Source organism: Solenopsis invicta, chromosome 15, assembly GCF_016802725.1.
Source record: "Solenopsis invicta isolate M01_SB chromosome 15, UNIL_Sinv_3.0, whole genome shotgun sequence".
NCBI lineage: Eukaryota > Metazoa > Arthropoda > Insecta > Hymenoptera > Formicidae > Solenopsis > Solenopsis invicta.
In genome coordinates, this window is record NC_052678.1 from 9,310,661 (window position 1) to 9,329,485 (window position 18,825).

The 18,825-nt window shown below is 40.6% G+C and overlaps 1 protein-coding gene across 3 annotated transcripts in view; it reads left to right on the forward strand.

Moving 5' to 3' along the window:
- The window catches only part of LOC105205888 (cationic amino acid transporter 2), a 93,483-nt gene that overhangs the window by 65,750 nt on the left and 8,908 nt on the right, over positions 1–18,825 (forward strand). For all 3 annotated transcript variants that reach the window (XM_026138548.2, XM_039457915.1, XM_011175426.3), the window contains 9 exons: positions 4,353–4,561; positions 14,559–14,730; positions 15,334–15,517; positions 15,664–15,788; positions 16,150–16,403; positions 16,976–17,218; positions 17,748–17,892; positions 18,174–18,267; positions 18,386–18,513. In XM_026138548.2, coding sequence (XP_025994333.2) covers positions 4,353–4,561; positions 14,559–14,730; positions 15,334–15,517; positions 15,664–15,788; positions 16,150–16,403; positions 16,976–17,218; positions 17,748–17,892; positions 18,174–18,267; positions 18,386–18,513 — 1,554 coding nt within the window. The remainder of the gene's footprint in view (positions 1–4,352; positions 4,562–14,558; positions 14,731–15,333; positions 15,518–15,663; positions 15,789–16,149; positions 16,404–16,975; positions 17,219–17,747; positions 17,893–18,173; positions 18,268–18,385; positions 18,514–18,825) is intronic.

Genomic DNA, 18,825 nt, shown 5'->3' on the forward strand with positions numbered 1-18,825 from the left:
CATTTTCCTCCTTCATCAAGGAACGGTTTTCGTAATAAGCCTCAGAAACATCGGATTCGAACGGCCCCTTCCGAAGAAGGTTCATCCCCCAGATCCACTAATCCTCGTGATTTCGTCAATCCCGCGCGACTTAAATCCGCTGGTAACCAGCTTGCGCGTGGGTGTTTACCAGGCACGTGTAATTGGTCGGTTCGCACGTTCCGTGTGTAACTTGACGCACTTACACGCGTTTTGCGGTCGGTACGCAGCACGTAGAGGGAGAAACCGGAAGGGGAAGGACTGGATAGGGGATGGATCTGGAGAAATGTCGGCGGGACGGGAAGCGCGAGGGGATTAAAACGATGGAGTTGTGGCGGAGGAGAGTCTGAGGGGATTGGAAGGCCGGGCGGCGCGAGGAGGAGGGAGGACAAAAGCATGAGGGGTGCGAGAGGGGCGCTTGCGCGGATGAGACTAGGTCTGGCACCTGTGGACCTCATCGATCCGAACCGGTTCGCGAACCACACGCTCCGACGCTCTTTAACCTGTCCACCTGGTCGCCGCGCCGCGGCCAACCCTTTTCTCTTCTCTCCTCCTCTCCTCTCGTGTCATCTTCGTATTTTTGCAGTTCGCCTGCCCATCGAGATTGTCGTTTTTCGAGACGAAATCCGAAATCCTTGGGATCATTTCTCGATCTTCGAAAGTCCGATTTATCGCTGGATTAGCAAAATATCGCTTCGATTTTTTGATTCTGTGATGCTTTTGCAGTGCACGCGTCAGCAATTTCCATTTCGAATGCAACGCCAGAATATATTACAACTGGATTAACTGAATTTTAAATGAATAAATACATTGGCTTTTGAGTAAAGAGTCGCGTTAGTAAGAATTAATATTGTTGTGCGGCGTACAGCATAAAATTTCGCGGAAACAAATTGGAGATTTATAGTCGACACGTGTTCTTTCTACATAATGATCGATTCGCTTCACTTCTTATTCTCGTTCTTTGTCCCGCCCGTATTTATATCTTTTCGAAAATGAAGTTTGCGAGAGAGCGGAAGGCCTCGCAGGGTCGGTAAGGGATACGATACAGCTTGCACACTACCTCGTAAAATTATTCCCAACGCCGTTCTTGTGATCGTTAACCGGCAGTTAGGGGGAATACCTAATCAGAACTCTATTTTCAGCGCGGCTTATGCCCGACGGCATATCACTGTAGATAACGGTATCATTGAACTTATCCAATAATAATGCGGTCGTACTCTTATGCGAAAAGTGTCACAGTTACTGGGGTATGCCGATGTTAACGACAGTTTACAGGAAGCGTTCGAGAGACATCAGGAGAGATCGCACGTTTGACGATTAAAAACTTCTATTAATTACGAGGGATCAGCAGCACTTATAAGTTTCAAGACATATCGTTTGTACAACCCTTTTCATGTACGTTAAAAAACAACTTTTTTAGGATGAAATATATTTATTTTAACATATCATTTCCTTGAATTAAAAAAAAATATTTCTCAAGTTTAAAAAAAAAAGATTTTATATTAGCTAGTATTTATTTAAATCAAGGCAGTGATATTGAAATAAATATATTTACTCGAACATAAAATATTTTTTTCAGCAATGCAAGCGATGTAAATTATTATTGGATTGAAACACAATACAGAAAGAAGTAATTAAATTTCAGGATTGTTAATATATCTGTATTTAGCATTGATGAGATAAAAATACATATCTTCGATGTAGATTATCGTCGATTTATATCGATGACACGTTAACATTTATAGTTTACCTAGTTTACATTGTAAACACGTAGATTTATTTATATTTTACGCGTAAACGTTCAACTCTGAGAAAATTGTCATCGAGATGTCGCGAGACGTAGTCGTCTTTTCAACATTGACTATCCGGAAGAACAAGCGCTGTCGTCGAGTCCGACGCGACAGCGACGTATCCTGTCTTATGCGGCGTTATCGACTGTTGTGTCTACGGATGCAACGCGACCGAAGCCGCTCGATATCGAGGGCCGACAATGTGCAAGCATGCACTCCATTTCGCAGAGATAAATGCCGAAGCTCGCTATCCCGACTGCATTTGCGTGATCGTGATCGGCATTCCTCGCGCGTTCGGATTTCGCGTTCTTATCTCGTCTTCGCTTATCTCCCAAGAGAGTCGACGAGAGATCCTCTAGGAAGTTCCTTCGTTACGGGGTCATGTCTGATCCGTGAAATGGAAATACTACTCGAGCGCGTCTCTCCGGCTAAAGTTTCGTCGTCGAGCACAATTGCGTTGCGCCGCGACGCTTGTGTCGATTTCGCCTCACAATGATTGGCTTTCCGTGACTTTCCTAAGCTTTGAAGTCTCGCTGTGAAGGTTTTCTTTCGATATCGATACCTTTTCTCTTAAGGTTCTCGACGCTCGACCTTCGAAGCTTATCCCACCTATAAGTTGTGCACTTCAATATTTCAATCTTTTCATGCAGAAAGTTCTCCGTTCAAAAGAATCTAATGAGAGGGTAACAAAAGTCGAGGATGAGAGTAATTACATCTGGAAGAACGCCGATGGATGCAATAATTTTTTAAATTATGAGTAAATACGTAAATACGACCCTTCGCGAACCTTCGTTTCTGCGTGCAAGGACGCGTTCAACATTTAATAGAAGATTTATATATATATATTTTATCGTTTTTTAAGGTACATTGTATTCACAGTAACAAAGATTGAATATTATGGAACGGATATTGCGCCATATTTTAAGGTTCGACGTTTCGAAACTTGATTATTTCATATTTTACATCGCGAAATTCGCCGCGTGTTTATCGTTAACATCTGTATTTGCGTTTATCCATCTCTATCCATGTGTTTGATCGCAGTCTTTCAACCGGCAACACGATTTGCACGTTGCTCGACGATTGTATTTGCATACGAATGTGCACGCGTTCGCAGAGATCGAGCTGGTCGCCTGAGCGATCAAAACCGTTTGATTCGGCCGAAAATTGCCTTTTTCGTTTGCGCGCGTCGACGCTGCAAAGGAAATGAATCAGCAGCTGGGGGACTGGTGAATCGAGGTCGTGCGAACGCGAACGCGAACGCATCCTCCGGATTCTTTGCGTTGGCCGAATAACGCGAATAGAATGGCGCGAGAACGCCGATTATTTTACATCGCAGAGCCCAAAGAGGGGCTTCGGAAGCCGCCACGGTGTCGGGACAAATTAATCAGCGATCTCCCGAGTTTCCCTCGAAGAAGTCGCTCGAACAGATTGTTTTTCTTCTGCTTTAAATAATACGGCAATCTTTATTCATTGCGACGCTGAGCTACCCCCTTCTAGCGTGATTTAAGTCTCTCCTATGGTAACCGGAAACGCGATAGACGCAGCGTGACCGCTTTCCTTCGCGAAAGGTAGATGGAGACTATCGATACAAGTTAGCGGCAATTTATTCTCTACCTCGAATATACCGAGTATTCGTTCGTTTCGCAGAATGAATTTCCAGCGGTGTTTTTCTTTTTCGATTTTTCTGCAGCGGTTTCCCGAGTCCGACCGAGCGCTTGAATAGAGAGCAGCGTGTTACCCGAAAAAAATCCCCCGTTGTTTTCTTCTCCCTGTCCGAGAATCGTCCGATTATCTCGACGTGAATTATCGTCGGTTCTCCGCATGTTGGAGAATTTCCGCCTCGAGTTTCTTTCGCGTCTGTCGCACGGGAACGTCGTGCTCGAGCGAAGCGTAGGGGAGGAGATCCGAGAGTAATTTGACGAGTTAGAATCCTGGGCATTTAGGTACCTTTTTTCGTCGTTAGCGATTACAAAGGTTTTTGCCGTACGAACGTATCGGCAACGTTCGCCGATACATTAGCTAGTTTCCGATTGAAAATTTTCCCCTCGCACATGTTCCCGGTAACGAGATGTCGATAAAATTAACGATCCGTTAATTCAATCCCGTTTGCTCCGCGAATCTTATCCGCGCGTTAAAAAATGGGGCGATGATCTAGAATAGCAGAAAAGAATTCAACGTGCACCAAATTGGCACGTTCGATATATTATCGACGTAAAATGTAGATATATACACGTATGCCAAGTTCGTACAACCGACGTTTTGCAGTTACAATTTTAGCCCACAAGAATTGGGGTAAATTGGCAATTGAACTTCGCCAATGAAAGTGAAAAGCGTTTTATTTAAAGATAATAGCGCATTTCCAAGCTAAGCGGCTCATTTTCATCTGCAGGACGATTCTGCCTTTCTTGTTTCGAATCATGATTGTTCTAAAACACCATTGCCAGACACCATCTCTTTCGCGTGTTTTTTTTTTTTAAACCAGCTCGTTTGCCATTAATACAAGACGATAAATTTTGCTAAAGTTTTGAATCACGTTTGTTCCAGGACGGCCGCCAGATTTTCTCGCGTTCGTCATCACGATACTCATGATGCTGCTAATGGCGGCGGGGGTGAAGAAGTCGCTGGTGTTCAACAACGTGCTGAACGCCATCAATCTCGCCGTCTGGGTCTTCGTCATGGCGGCGGGCATGTTTTACGTGGATTCTAGCAATTGGTCCGAGCACAGCGGTTTCCTCCCCTATGGCTGGAGCGGGGTAAGTACAGCGTGTATAATCGACCAAAAGTTCAAAGGAACTAGTGTCCTAGTTCCGCGCAAGCTTAAATAAGACTGAGAAATTTGCGAATGATTGGGCAATAAAATAATTACGTAAAAATATTAAAAGATAACGAGAAACATCGAACTCCCCGAGGAAGATGTAAATTTGATCGGAGGTCAATTAAAACGTGAGCGAGCGAGAGAGAGAGAGAGAGAGAGAGAGGGAGAAAGCTTTACGAACTACTGTTTTGAAACGAAATACCTCGCTTATTCGCTTTACAAATTTCATATAAATAATTCCAAGCACAAAGGATTGTTAAACAATGGTGATTCGCAACGCCGCGGTATTAACGCCAGCAGCCTTTGTCGCACGGTTCTCAGAGTACAGATAACGAAAAGAAAAAAAGCAACGAGAGGCTGGAGACAGGATGAAAAAGCCCTCTCGGCTGAAGCCCTCTTGGCGTGTCTTTTTCCAGCTGCTTTCATAGGTCCCGGCCCCCTTTTCTACGCCCTCGTGCCTCGTGCCAGCGACAGACGGAGTCGCATACCGCGGTATTTTGATATTTGTTTAAGGTATTACGAGACCATCAGTTTTTCCAGAACGAAAAGAAGAAGAGATACCGCTGCCAACAAAGCCAAAAGCATGAAAAATATTTGAAAACATTTTTATTTGGCGATGCAATAAACATTTTTTTTTCGACGACGAAAAAATCAATAGTAAAAAAAATTGTCACAAGGTACTGAAATATAATTAATAAATGTCGAAACTGTGCAATATCGAAAGCAAATATTCGAATAAAATTCTCGTCCTTTTATACTGACAATGAGAAAAAAAAGTTATTCACTAAATTTGTCAACTGATTAAATTTAATATCTCAAGTATTTCTTCAAATATTTTTACCTGTGTAAATGCTTAAACTAAAGTTCAAGCATTTTATGTATTTAAGTTAAACACTGTTAATTATTAAAGAATTAAATTTAAACCAATTCCTTGAGTTAAATAACATCCTCAACTTCTATGTGTATCGAAATTTATTATTTTAACACAAAAGATGTAGTTAGAAGAGTAATCTCATTTAATCAACTTATGTTTGTGATTAAATTGGTTAGTTTGAAAGTAAGTAGTATCCGTACTAACGTGTGCACCTAGTAAATAAATTAAATTTGGGTCAAATTTAACTTTTTTATAGTTAACTCGTTTAAATTGGCAACGTATTAAGTAGGAGCAATGGGTGACCTATAAGAATGATTAAGAATAACTTAAATGAGTTAGAATTCGGCATTATGAATTTAACAGTGAATGCATAAATACCTGAACTGAAGAAATTTAATCAAATTTAAAAAATTTACTTCAGCTAACGAGTTTTTTTTCTTTGATGTCTTCATCTTCTACTTCTTGAACAAGGTGAGTCCCCGAATATCGTAACGCGTGACGAAAGAAAATTCCGGGCAACCTGCGTGAAATTCCAATCGTTCCAGGCACGAGATCGTTGCCGCCGAAGTCCGGTCGAGGGATTCTCCGCCCGCGGCTTAGGATAGTTATGCGGGACAATGGCAAACTTGTTGCACCGAGTCGGCCTCGACAGACGTAACAGGGAAAGGACAATGATCGCGTGGAGGTAGAAGGACGGTGGAAAATGCGGCTCATATCGCGTACGAACGCCGAGAGAGAATGCGACGCGATGGACATGGCGACGGCGATGTCTGGCGGTAATCGATAGCGCGAGATAGAGCCCTGGGATATCGGGACCCTCTCCGTTCGGATGACTGTCAGGAGAAATGGAGAGCGGACCGGCGAAAAGCGAACGAGAGCCTGCACCGCTTGAGTTTCCGGGCGCGTTTGCACGCCAGGGGATGCAGGATGGTTATCTGCAGAGCCATTCCCAGATAGCGGACTCGACTTAACGTAATTTAACGTGACTCGATAGTCCGGCAAATGACCCCAGAAGGCTATCTTCGTGCTACTAAATATTATTTATGCATTGTCTACGTAGAGAGAACGTGAAATGTATAAACGGTAGCAGTAGGAAAAAGTCTTTTGTTTATTAGGTGCAATAAAGAAGAAGTTGTTCTCTGAAATTATAAAGTAGGATACCTGGATAAAGATACTAGTATTGAGTGTAATAGCGATTTAAATTTATTCTGTCGAATTTTATCCAATTTGAGTTACTTTTAATTATTCTTATAGATTGTTGCTACTACTTCTTGCGTCGTCAATTTAAACTAAAACAATGAAGTTAAACAAGTTAACTATAAATATGTTAAATTTGATTCAAATTTAATTTATTGCTTCTTTGGTGAGTACGTTAATACGGACGCTACTTATTTTGAAATTGAGCAATTTAATCATAGAAAAAGGTTGATTAGATAAGACTGTTCTTTTAACTAATATTTTGTGTTAAAATAATAAATTTTGACACACATAAAAGTCAAAAATAACAAAATGTTATTTAATTCAAGGAATTGGTTTAAATTTGTTCCTCCAATATTTAACAGTGCAAAACCAAAAAATTGCTCGGAGGGTACAAGTAATACGTATGTAGATCATTAGCGACGCACTCGCGGTGTTATAAAAAAGATGCGCGCATCAGCGTTGAAGGGTAGGGACGTTCTGCAGTCGGATCATCTCCCGTTACGCCGCGCCAAGAATAATAATTCGTACGCTTCGCGCGATCCCAAGGGAAATAAATTAAAAACCTGTCCGAACCAGGTTGCTGGCAAAAACAGATCTGCAATCCCGGCGTTTCGTCCCAAGCGGATCTCTTTCTCACTCCGTATGTACATGTACAATCCTATCTCACTCTTTCTTCTATTCTCGTTTTCTGCCGTTGGCGTTTATATCGCGCCCCGTTGTTGAAGAAAATTCGACGTTTCACGATGGCGACTTCACATTTGCTACACCGGCATCGGACAATTTAAATTCTCTTTAACACAATTTTTTATTTTACTGTCATACGAGACTATAAGTAAGCTCCCCGAGCTTAAATAATACGTATCTCTTTGTTCTTCCCATTTTTAGATTTGTAATTTTCTATTTACGTTAAAAATGTTTCCTGTCTTTCCCCTCCCTCCCCTCGCACTAACTAAGCTTTTTATAAATACCGTTTATGCATTTTTGACGTAAGACTATTTATTTGTTTTATTAAAGTAATAAGTTGCTTTGTATTTTCTATCATATTATATGATTTTACAATTGATTATTGCTACAACAATTGATACAATCCACTTAATTTACGAAACGTCGTGTCTCTCTTACATTTTTCTCCTGATAAGATAACGACAATTTTATCCACTTTTGCAGTCGACTGTAGCCCGGCGTTATAAGATCCGGGAGAACGACAATAATGCGCGACTCTGTAATATGACAACGGGTATATTGTGTACATTTGTATACACGATATCGACCATTTTTGCGCGCGTCTCGAGTGGCGAATAAACCGCAGCCCGCCATTATTTTGCTCACTGTGCAAAACGTCAAGCTCTTTTTTTTAAAAAAAAAACTTCATTCCGCCCCGTCAACAATCGCCCTATGACACGATGTCACTCTTGAATTAAAATGAATGGTGACCGAGCAGTCAATGGGACTAAAAATTCATTTGTTTTATGGAGTAGCTTCGCGTATTGTGTTTTATTGCTTGCGTTAACGCGTCGAATCTGCGGGAACGCAATTAATGATGTATCCGTCAATTTGGGGCATCAAGAAAAGTGATAGTGCTTCTCAGCGAGGAAATGCGAGGCTCGCGCGTAAAACAGCGCTATGGAATCCGTTTGTTCAAATTTCCAAAGATTTACATGAAATAATATCATACGAGGTGTAACGAGCGTACCTGTTCGATAGACTCATCTACATGCTGGATCCGAAAATTTATTCGGTTTAACCCACGGCTTCGTGTACAAATATTTAACCAGCTTATACAACGACCTAATTATCTAATGACCTTTTGTGATTTCAGCGAATTTTTCGCGTACCTTTTGCGTACATCATCACGCTCGCTTTCATTTTTCCACCGATATTGTTACTGTATACATTATTGATAGCGCGGTAATTCGACGAGAATTATCTCCGGAAATTAGCTATATCCATTCATTTGGAACGAGTCTTTCCCCGATATCGGCGTATCTCGGCACGTGCCGGGCACCTTTGACTTTTACAGATCGCGATGCCTACGTGTCACACAGTTCGCGGAGCATCCTGTTCACGACAGGCCGGGCTGACTTGCTGCAACCGTTTAATCTCGCGATGACACAAGATCGACCTTACTACTGTGATCGTATTACCGACGACGCGGTCGCTGAAACGTCGCTAAAATTAATGGCTTGCAATTCTTTGCGAGATACGAGCGTCTCTCTCTTCACTGGAGATATTTGTCGTTTAAAAATGCAAGAGACAATCCCTTTGTTTGAAAATAAGTTTCTTTAGACGCTTTATATGTATATAGTATTTTTATATGTTCGAAATAATATTTAAGAATTTTTCATATTTTTACATGTTAATAACGTTTTATATTTTAATATTTTAGTTAATTATATAATTAGGTTATTTTATATCGTGAATTCTTACAAAAATTTAATAATCTTTGCTCCGCATTGTTAACCGTCTGGTTATTAAAACATTTACTTTATCTCTCTTTCTTACGGAATTATCATTGTTCCACTAATATGCGAAATAGAAGAAAATTCTATTGGTTAAAATATAATATAGTACCAACTGTTTTATTTTTTTCCTTATAGCGCATATGCCGGCGGAGAAATCAAAAGTCATTACAGTCGCGACGTAATCTTAATCTTCTCTCTGTTAAATTACACGTAAACCGTGGCTTCGTCATCTACCACAAATTCATGTTTTGGTTCACCAAATATTAGTACAAAATCGACGACGCGGTAAAGCGCAGAGACGAACGGGTAGAATCAGGCCATCGTTTCGCAAGCTGGAAACAAAGGGAGGCGAGACCCTTTCAGAAGTGCTCCGTGGAGAACGGTGCCGGATTTCAGGAAATTGTAGGCATATCTGCGGTGGGAACCAAAGCAGGAGCAATTCCTGGTTTCTTTGCGACCTCACCCCTAAACCTTTGCCTCGGGTCCATTAAAGCCGATCCGGCAGGGCATCACGTACATCCTCAATCTGAATTCCGCTCGGAAACGTGGCATAATTTCGGCGTGAAACCGTACGTAAACCGAAGTTTAGGTTGTGTGAAGAAATGGAAAAATCCCCTCGAGGGCACCTCCGTCTGCATGATGGTAATTCCGCAGCGAACGGCGGGAGAGATTCCTTCTGGCCCCTTTGACATACGACGCCCCGGCTGATGGGAGCGTTACATATTTCCCGCGTATAAAATGCGCGCGTCTTCGCGATTCTCATAAATATCTACTGATACGGGAAAATGTAACGTGCAATGCGGCGCGGCGGTGGCCCGAAATCACTTCTTACATAAGACACGTCACTATGAATAAATGAACCACCGCGCATTATTCAACGCAGTTATTTAATGTCGCCGGGAGTTAGAGATGATAAATTACCGAATAAAGATCGAAGATGTAGAGATTGGGTATACACGAGCAATTCGTAATCTATTTCAGAAAAGTATCGAGTGCGAAATAATTTTGCTTGTGCTCGTTACTGGGGGATTTCCTTCTACTGCGTTTGATTTATTACTAATTTCTTCTTATTATTTTTTTTTTACTTTATTATCATTAATCTTTTTTTTGTCACGTAAGACATCGCAATTTTTTTTCTTTCCTTTTATTTTGAAAACACACGCGATAATTTCTGCATTTTCACCTATTCTACCCTCTTGTGTACGAGATACGCTTGTTTATTGTTTACGGCTGCGGCTCTTCCGATCTTTGAGCGCTCCATTTGTGGGTGCAATTCCCGTCGAAACGGGAGAATAAATCAATCAGGCGAAATGTAATACGAGGATGCACCAGCTTTCTGGTGTGCTCGTTCTCTCTCTCTCTTTCTCTGAAGATTTATTCCGTTCCTTCCGGTGCAATATACGTTTTCAACCGCATCTCTACATCGCAATATTTTCGAGAAAAATGTGAAGTTTCTCTGAAATTATTCATCCTTATTTGTCCACGAATATTCTGTGTTTATATAGAATAATAGCCACATTTGTTACAAATGCTGGTGAGAGCATATGGTAAAATGATCTTTCACGTACTAGAATTACGGCGAGTTTCGAAGGTAGAGTGCAAAATATAGAGTGGGTGGAGGTAGATTGCGCTGAAACGCGCGGAGAATTTGGCTTAAGCGTAAATCTTCTTCTTTTCAAAATATTTCGACGAAGGATTTGTGCTATAAATAGTTATAATTTACGTACCTTGAAATTGCGAGATGAGGGCGATGTGGTGGTCCGTCCACAAGAAGAATGAGATCACCGGTTCGTTAATGCACAACGACGCGTCTCGTTGCAGAATTTTTTAATTTACTTGCTTATGGCGACTTAGCGTTCAACGGAGCGTAATTTACTCGGACAACGCACTAATTCCTCGACAATAGACGACCATAAATTACTGTTTTCCCCTCCATCTTAGATTTACCGTTCCTTCGCGACTGAGAAAATTACCGCGTGGTTTTTGGGAGAACATAGAAATTAAACTTTGGTTTTAAAATGAAATTAAAATTAATCTCTTTTTGTCTCTGTGTCGCGCCTCATTTCGTAACAGTCATATGTCGAAATATAAAATATGCTTTGTGTTTGCTTTTCTAAATCTAGGATTCCGTTAAATGTGTCGAAATAGAATAATCATTCGAATTACTGTTGCTTTTTTTAATTGTTGCATCAAAGTAAAAACATACGACAACGTAAAACATATTAAAAATATTTTAATGTTAAATTGAGATTATTAAGATAAACAATAGTAAATATCATAAACATGAGTAAATGTGTAGCAGTAAATATTAGATAGAGCAGAAGAGAGAATGGTGGAACGGAGCAGTATTCAGGACATTAAATATACACAGATTATACTACATATACTAACTGCGCATAAATGATTAAAGACTAATTAATATTAGAAATTATTATTATATATTGTTATTGTATAATTTTTAATTATAGGTATTTTATTGGCTCCAACTATTTATATAATCGTTTATATATTGTTTTTGTTCTTTATTAATATACGATAAATTTTATTATGCATCAATGCGCACCGACATATTCAATTTAATTTGCTGTTAATTTAATAGAAAAGCATTAAAAATAATGAGAACTTTTATGGTTTTTAGTTTCATATATCTCTCTTGTAATTATTATTTCTTTTGCGATTCTTTTAAATTTTTAAATCAAAATTTTTGTTATTAAACTTTTATATTTTTAAATATAAATGTAAATGTAAATGATTAATATAATTTTTATAAAAAGTAAAAATCTCTCTGCTGAACAAGGCGAACGGAAATGGTCAACATTAGTTGACCCATTACGGAATGCAGCAAAGTTTACAGTTTACACCAATACTGTAAAAAGAATATATTCGACACATTTATAACGGAATATAATTCTACGTTTTTTTTTTTTTTTAATTACTCGTAACGCCTGCAGACGACACAAATTATTCTCCGGTGTAAAACAATATTTAGAGATAGTCACAAGTTCTGTGCGATGTAAAGGATAGAGGGCTAACGTGTGCGAGGGCCAACAGGGTCAGCTGTCCCGCTGAAAGATTCACGACCTTCCTTAGAAGCCTTCCCTCGTACCCTCCTTCAACATCCTACGCTTTACCGCTCGTACATCGTCTTATAAAATCCGGTCGTCTTCGTTCCATATCTTTTGCGAAAGTGGAACATTTTCTTCGTGGATAATTAACTCGAGACGTGATGTTCGCCGTCGGAAACGGCGAGACAGCGATTTTCAGAGGTTCGCGCGAACACTCGAATTATGGTCGCGCACGCGCGTATATAATTCTATTCATATAGTCTCTTTGTTTCTTCGCAAACACGAAGCCACATCTTTTAATACTTAAGATTGCCTTTGCAGCGAAGTTATGCAATACGCGTATATCACCGCGAGCAATTTGAAAACTCCGATCCCTATTTTCCCATGTCCTTCCGCGGTAGTAGAAAACGCTTTTAGTTCGTAATTAACTAGAAACGTAAGTTTCGTAGAACAAACGGCAACGACGCTGACGTAACTTTTCGAAAGTTCGAAAGAACGTCTGAGCGTAACGGCTTTTCGCGTGCACCCTTGTTATAATTCCTTTGTTTTCACAAGAAACTACACGCCTTTTGAGGTAAACGTTCGGCATTGTTCGGGGCATTGTACCGACCGCCGCGCAATTTCTTTGCCCTCGACTAATGGAATCCCGAAGCTGAAATTCTCGGATTTCATATCGCTGGAGTATTTGAACGGTGTATTTGCAATGGGTGGTCTCGTGCATATCGGGGGCGAACCGGCGTGGCATCCGCGCGACCTTTAGCCGCAATTTAACTGCGCTCTTGTGCAACACGTTTGCACGTGGGCGCAGCGACGAAAATGTATAGGGGACGATGTGATCCGAGGGAAAGAGGGGGACGAGACTCGGGGTGCACCGATTGCATAACGCCCACCCCCGCGAAAATTTATGTCAACCTTAACCGAAATTCCACCGCGGTAATCCCACGTCCAATACCGCGCTACCGGTTAAAATTTAAATTTCAGCATCTCCATCCGGTGACCTTTTGCTCACCCTCCTTCCGTCTCTTCCGCTTTCATCTCCTTTTCCTTTCTGTTTCTTTTCGAATTTAAATCAACCAGCGCAGAGCATTGTCCAAATAAATAACATTTTTTTTTTAAGTTTTTGTTCTACAATTTCAGTTAAAAGTTATCGGTATTTAAAAACTGTGGGCTTTTTTTTAGGTTTATTCTATTCTTTTCCTAAACAGTGACAAAACATTTTGATCATAAATATTTAAATTTTTTTAAAATCAGCCTAAAATAACAAATAATTTGGCTTACTATACAATGTCTTATACAGCGAAAATAAATATATTTTGTTATAGTTTTAAATAGTTAAATGACTTTTCAAAAAGTAAGTGAATTTAAATGAACTTTTGCATTAATATTTACTAAAGTTTTATTAATATATTTGAAAAATATTTAAGTCATAAAAATTTGTTTTAATTTACAATGTTTTACTTCTTTATTAAACTGATGCTACAAAACTAGATTTTGCATAAGAATCAAGAGCAAAATGAAAAATTTAAAACAACTTTTAAACCGATAAGAGAAACGTACTTAAACTTTACATAGATAATACTCAAACGTAATAATAGAACAATCTATAAAACTAATATATTTTTGATAATACTTTGAGACGTGACACATATACATTCTCGATGTTAAAGACAGCGATATGATCGCAAATCTTTTCATTTATTTTCTGAAGCAGAATACGCAAGTGCCGTTACCAAAGCACCGCATGAATAAATAACTTGTTCGGTGCGACCGATTTTACACGCTGATTATTTGAGCAACGTTGTCTCAATCTTATTCTCTTTTGGAACTCATCGAAAATTTATAAACGCATCGAGCGGAGGTGAAATATGTAAACGGTTTAATATTGCATTCAAAGGGCAACACTGTCAGCAAATTTAAGAGCGGCGCGTAGAGGGCGGTCGGAGGGAACCGACGATAGCTGTGCAAAGCGACTCACGTCGAACAGTCAGCTATTCTTATCGATCTGCAATTAATTACTTTATACGCGCCCCTGTAATCGGCATCATTACTAAATTAAACGATATGCCGACGTGAATGCCGCATATCGGCCTGTAATGCGAAGCGAATTCTACAGTAAATTTTACAATTCGATAAAAACGCTTAAAGCGCTATGACATTTACTTAAAGGGCCGCAGCTCTGTTTGAACGTGCAACTCGATTTTCCATCTCGAATTTCCGTCAGATATCTTATTTTCGTTCCGTTTTATCGCATTTTGGTGCCCGATCAGTCTCCGTCGCGGCAAAATATATTCTGTCCGACGCGATGAAAAATCGGATCTCTCTCTTCCCTGTCAGGTTTTCACCGGCGCGGCGACGTGTTTCTACGCCTTCATTGGCTTCGACATAATAGCCACCACCGGCGAGGAGGCGACGAATCCGAAGAGGAGTATCCCCCTCGCTATAGTATCGTCATTGATCATAATTCTCGTCGCTTACGTCACCAGCAGCATGATCTTGACACTGATTGGTGAGTAGATCATTAAACAATGGCCGTTGATCGTTTGTTGGCCCTTCATTAATGGAAACGCGCGCTCGTGTGCTCACCTCTCGTGCTCGTGTGCTCACCTCTCGTGTACTCTCACCATCCGCGACGGGCACGGACAGAGAGAGCGACGACGTGCCTCGAATTCTCTCTTTTCGATTTTGTCGCTGTGCGCTTTGTCGCTTTGCGTCCACTTTTGAAATTCGAGTAACTGTTTTGACGTGCGGGACACGACGAACGGTTCTAGGACTATGTGCCTTTTTGACCGCTATCGACAAATCGAGAGAGAGTCTTTTCCGTTTCGCGTCAGGATCGATTTTATCACGAACTATAACGGTGCTCAATGAAGAAAATAATGAATTAAATTATTACGAAACTTACATTCGCAAATGAGAGTTGTTGAAACTTTAGCATTATTACGGCTGTCGTATAATAATAATAATAATAATTATTATTATTATACTTGGTATAAAATTATTATTGGCACATTGATCGCCGTGGGTAAAACATAGAGTTTCGAACTCGCGTGAAACGGAAGGGCTGTCGGTGCAATGTTCCCAGCACGTACTCGCGTACCTCGTGTTTCAGTTCCGTACGATCAGGTCGATCAAGATTCGGCGTTGGTGGAGATGTTCGGCCAAGTCGGGGCCTACAAGTGCAAGTACATCGTCGCGTTTGGTGCGCTGGCGGGCCTGACGGTCTCCATGTTCGGCAGCATGTTTCCGATGCCTAGAATAGTCTACGCGATGGCACAGGATGGCCTTATATTTCGGTAATGATCAAGACGCAGGGTACAACGCCGGACGCCGAAGGGCGTACATTTTCGGCGGAATGGCAGAAATTGTTAAAAGCCGCCGAGACCCTAGGTGTAGAATTTCGGATTGGGGTTCTTTTAACGCGCACGTTTCGCTTCCGCAGGAGCCTCAGCCAAGTTTGGCCGGCGACTGGCACTCCCGCAATTGCGACTTTAACTTCCGGCATGGCTGCCGCTTTCGCTGCGCTGCTGATCCAGTTGGAGGTGTTAGTGGAAATGATGTCGATCGGTAAGACGTTATCCAGAATTACTTTTGGTTTTTGATATTGTGTAACAGAGAGAAATGAGGATGAATAGAGCAAATGTACAGTTTTTTTTTATCTTGTTGATTATAGACTCATTCAGAAAAAAGTGTTAACATAAAATTCTGATGGCTATATAAATAGATTTAAATAAACCTTATGTTTCTTGCACGTCAGAGATTTACGATTCAGTTTCCAAGCGTTGCTCGTTGGCGTCGATCTACATGCACACATTGCATTCATCAAGTGTTAAAACTGTCGCACGAATTGAATTACAATCAAGTAGTACAAGCAAATGTTGAGAAGAACCAAGTTTAGATTCCCGATTACGGGTTCAATGCTGCTCAGGTACCCTGCTGGCGTACACCCTGGTGTCCACGTGCGTACTGATATTGCGGTACCAGCCGCATTCGACAAATTTGATCGAGTTGCTGCCGCAGAGCCTGCGGACGCCGTGTCGATCGCCCACGAAGGAGACGCAGGGAAATGGCCAAGTGACTTATGGCAAGGAACTGAGGCCCGATCAGCTTGCGACCGCATTAAACTCGGTACAGACGTCCCAGTCGGAGCTCACGACCAGCAACAATGGGCAGCGTGTCACGGTGAGACGTTGCTCACGTTTGTGGAAAAAGAAAACCACCTGAACGCTTTTATCGCCGCGTAATTGAAGAAACTCCATCTGTCTCGGCGAGAAAATGAGATTTTTTTTTCCCTTCAATTTCTTTGGTTTTGCGTTTTTTTTTTTTTTCCTTTTTTCCTTTTTCTCCTTTTATTATTTCGGCAGTTCTTTGCACAAGTTCGTCAGTTCTCCGCAGTTCTTCGTGCTCGCCGTTTTTCTCGAGTTAGATCATTTCCAGCGTACATTTGCCTTAGATGTCGTTTTTAAGAAATTTTTTCGCAAGAAGATTTTCTCTCTTTCTTCCTGAACTTTCTTCCTTACATTTCGGTAGAGTGGCAAACTTTTTTTTTGTCAGGTAAGAGGATTTGCCTCTTTTGCCATAATTTAAGATAACGGCACTCTGATCTTTTTGCCTCTTTACGGAATTTCTTCCCGGCCATATAGCTTTGCCACGTCGAGACGAACGAAATCGCATCAACCGCGTAATGCAGGAATGCGGGAATGGACTAAAGCCGGAGATTGCGCAATTTTGTAATTAGCGTCCCGCCGTTCCAGGTGCGACGGGTGAGGAGGTGCAACAGCTCGTCGCCGGAATCGGACGACACGTACGGCGGCGAGGAGGACGAGGTAGGATTGGGTAAGGACGATCAGTATCTCGTCAGCGACAGAACGGAGAACAAATTCTACGGCAGCGTGCACGCGGCCGCGGCTGCCTCGAGTTGCGGTAGCGCTCATCAGTATCCCGGAAACACGCCGATCATAGGGCCACCATTGAATTATCTACAGCGTCGGTTGCAGGTAACGATCAGTAATTCCAGAGCGATAGCTCGGTTGGAGTAAGGGTCACTATTCGGTCGTAATATATTCGGAGAAACGATAAAATTCCGATTGTTACTTGTCCAGGATGAATGATCTTTTGCTTTTGCTTGTTAGAATTTTAAATAATTTTGACGTGACTCATTAGACATGTATAAACTTTGCTTTACCAGGTCACCTCAGTGCAAAAAAGAAAAATCAAAACTACTTAAAAAATGTTAAACTTTTGAAATTAGATTTACGTATAGGAACTTGCAAAATTTCTTTAGTTTACTTTTCAAATTCTATAATTAATAAATCTTTCCTTTTTCTAAAATCTTTAAAGTTTCTAATGCATTTAATTAATTGATTCTTGAGATGTAATAACGAATGCAATTTTGGCGATTGTATTATCGAGTTTCTTTATTATCGATTATTTTGTCCTAATTTTTATGCATAAAAATATTTTATGTAAAATATTTCGAAGGACACTGCGATTATTACGAAGCTAATAAATCGTGACACTTCGTAGGCGGCGCAATACCTTTGTCCTGCTATATTTCCGTGGGTGGACAGAGGTCCGGCGACAGAAGCGTCAGGACGTTACGTCATGAAGATGGTTGGGATCTTATATTTCTTGATCCTTATTTTTGACTTGATTATCGTCTGTGGGATGGGTGAGGAGTTTACGTCATTTTCAACACACTAACGAATACAGCTATTTGTGAAATTGATCAAGCGTTTCCTAGAATATTTTAGTGCAATAAAAGGGAAGCGGAAAAAGAGTGCATGCGTGACAAACATTTAGCTTCTATAATATTAAAAGGATTATGTTTTTGAAACATAATACGGGTCTAAATAATTTTAAACAGTTTTTTTTTAATAATTACTTGATTGATTTCACGAGTCGCTGTAAATGCATCACACTTGATATATTTGATGTCTTTTTTCCTTTCAGGTAACATGGGAACATTTACAACGATACTACTGTTCTTATTTCTCTTTGCCATAATCGGTATACTTCTCGTCATCAGTAGAAAGCCGCAAAATAGGTAGGATTATTCGGCCGTAATTCGCAATCCTGTAATTCGCAAACTACGAAGCGTACCCGACCGTGAAATAGTTTAACGATTTAAGTGCTAATTCCCCGCGCTTCCCTTTTTGTTTCAGGAGCACCGTAATGTTCATGACTCCAGGCTTACCCTTCGTTCCCGCGATCGCCGTTACCGTCAACATTTATCTCATTTTCAAGCTCAGCATCCTTACCCTGGTCAGGTTCACGGTCTGGATGACTCTCGGTACAAAATTACATTCACGTTAAATATAAAGTTACATTATATAAATATAAAGTTATATTATACAAACTATCCACGGTCGGAGATATTTATGATGAAAAGCACTACCTAACTTGATTATGTGCGAAAATACGGTATTGCTGAAGTATTTAAAAATTTCTTTAGATACAGATCTGAAAATAATTTCGTTATTATTTATGGACGCTGCAAAAAATTTTAACATTCTAGCAGCGAGTTTGAGCCAGACTAGTTTGAGTATCTAATTAAATTTTTGGATCAGCAACTGTACTTTCCTTGGACCTACTTTCTTCATAC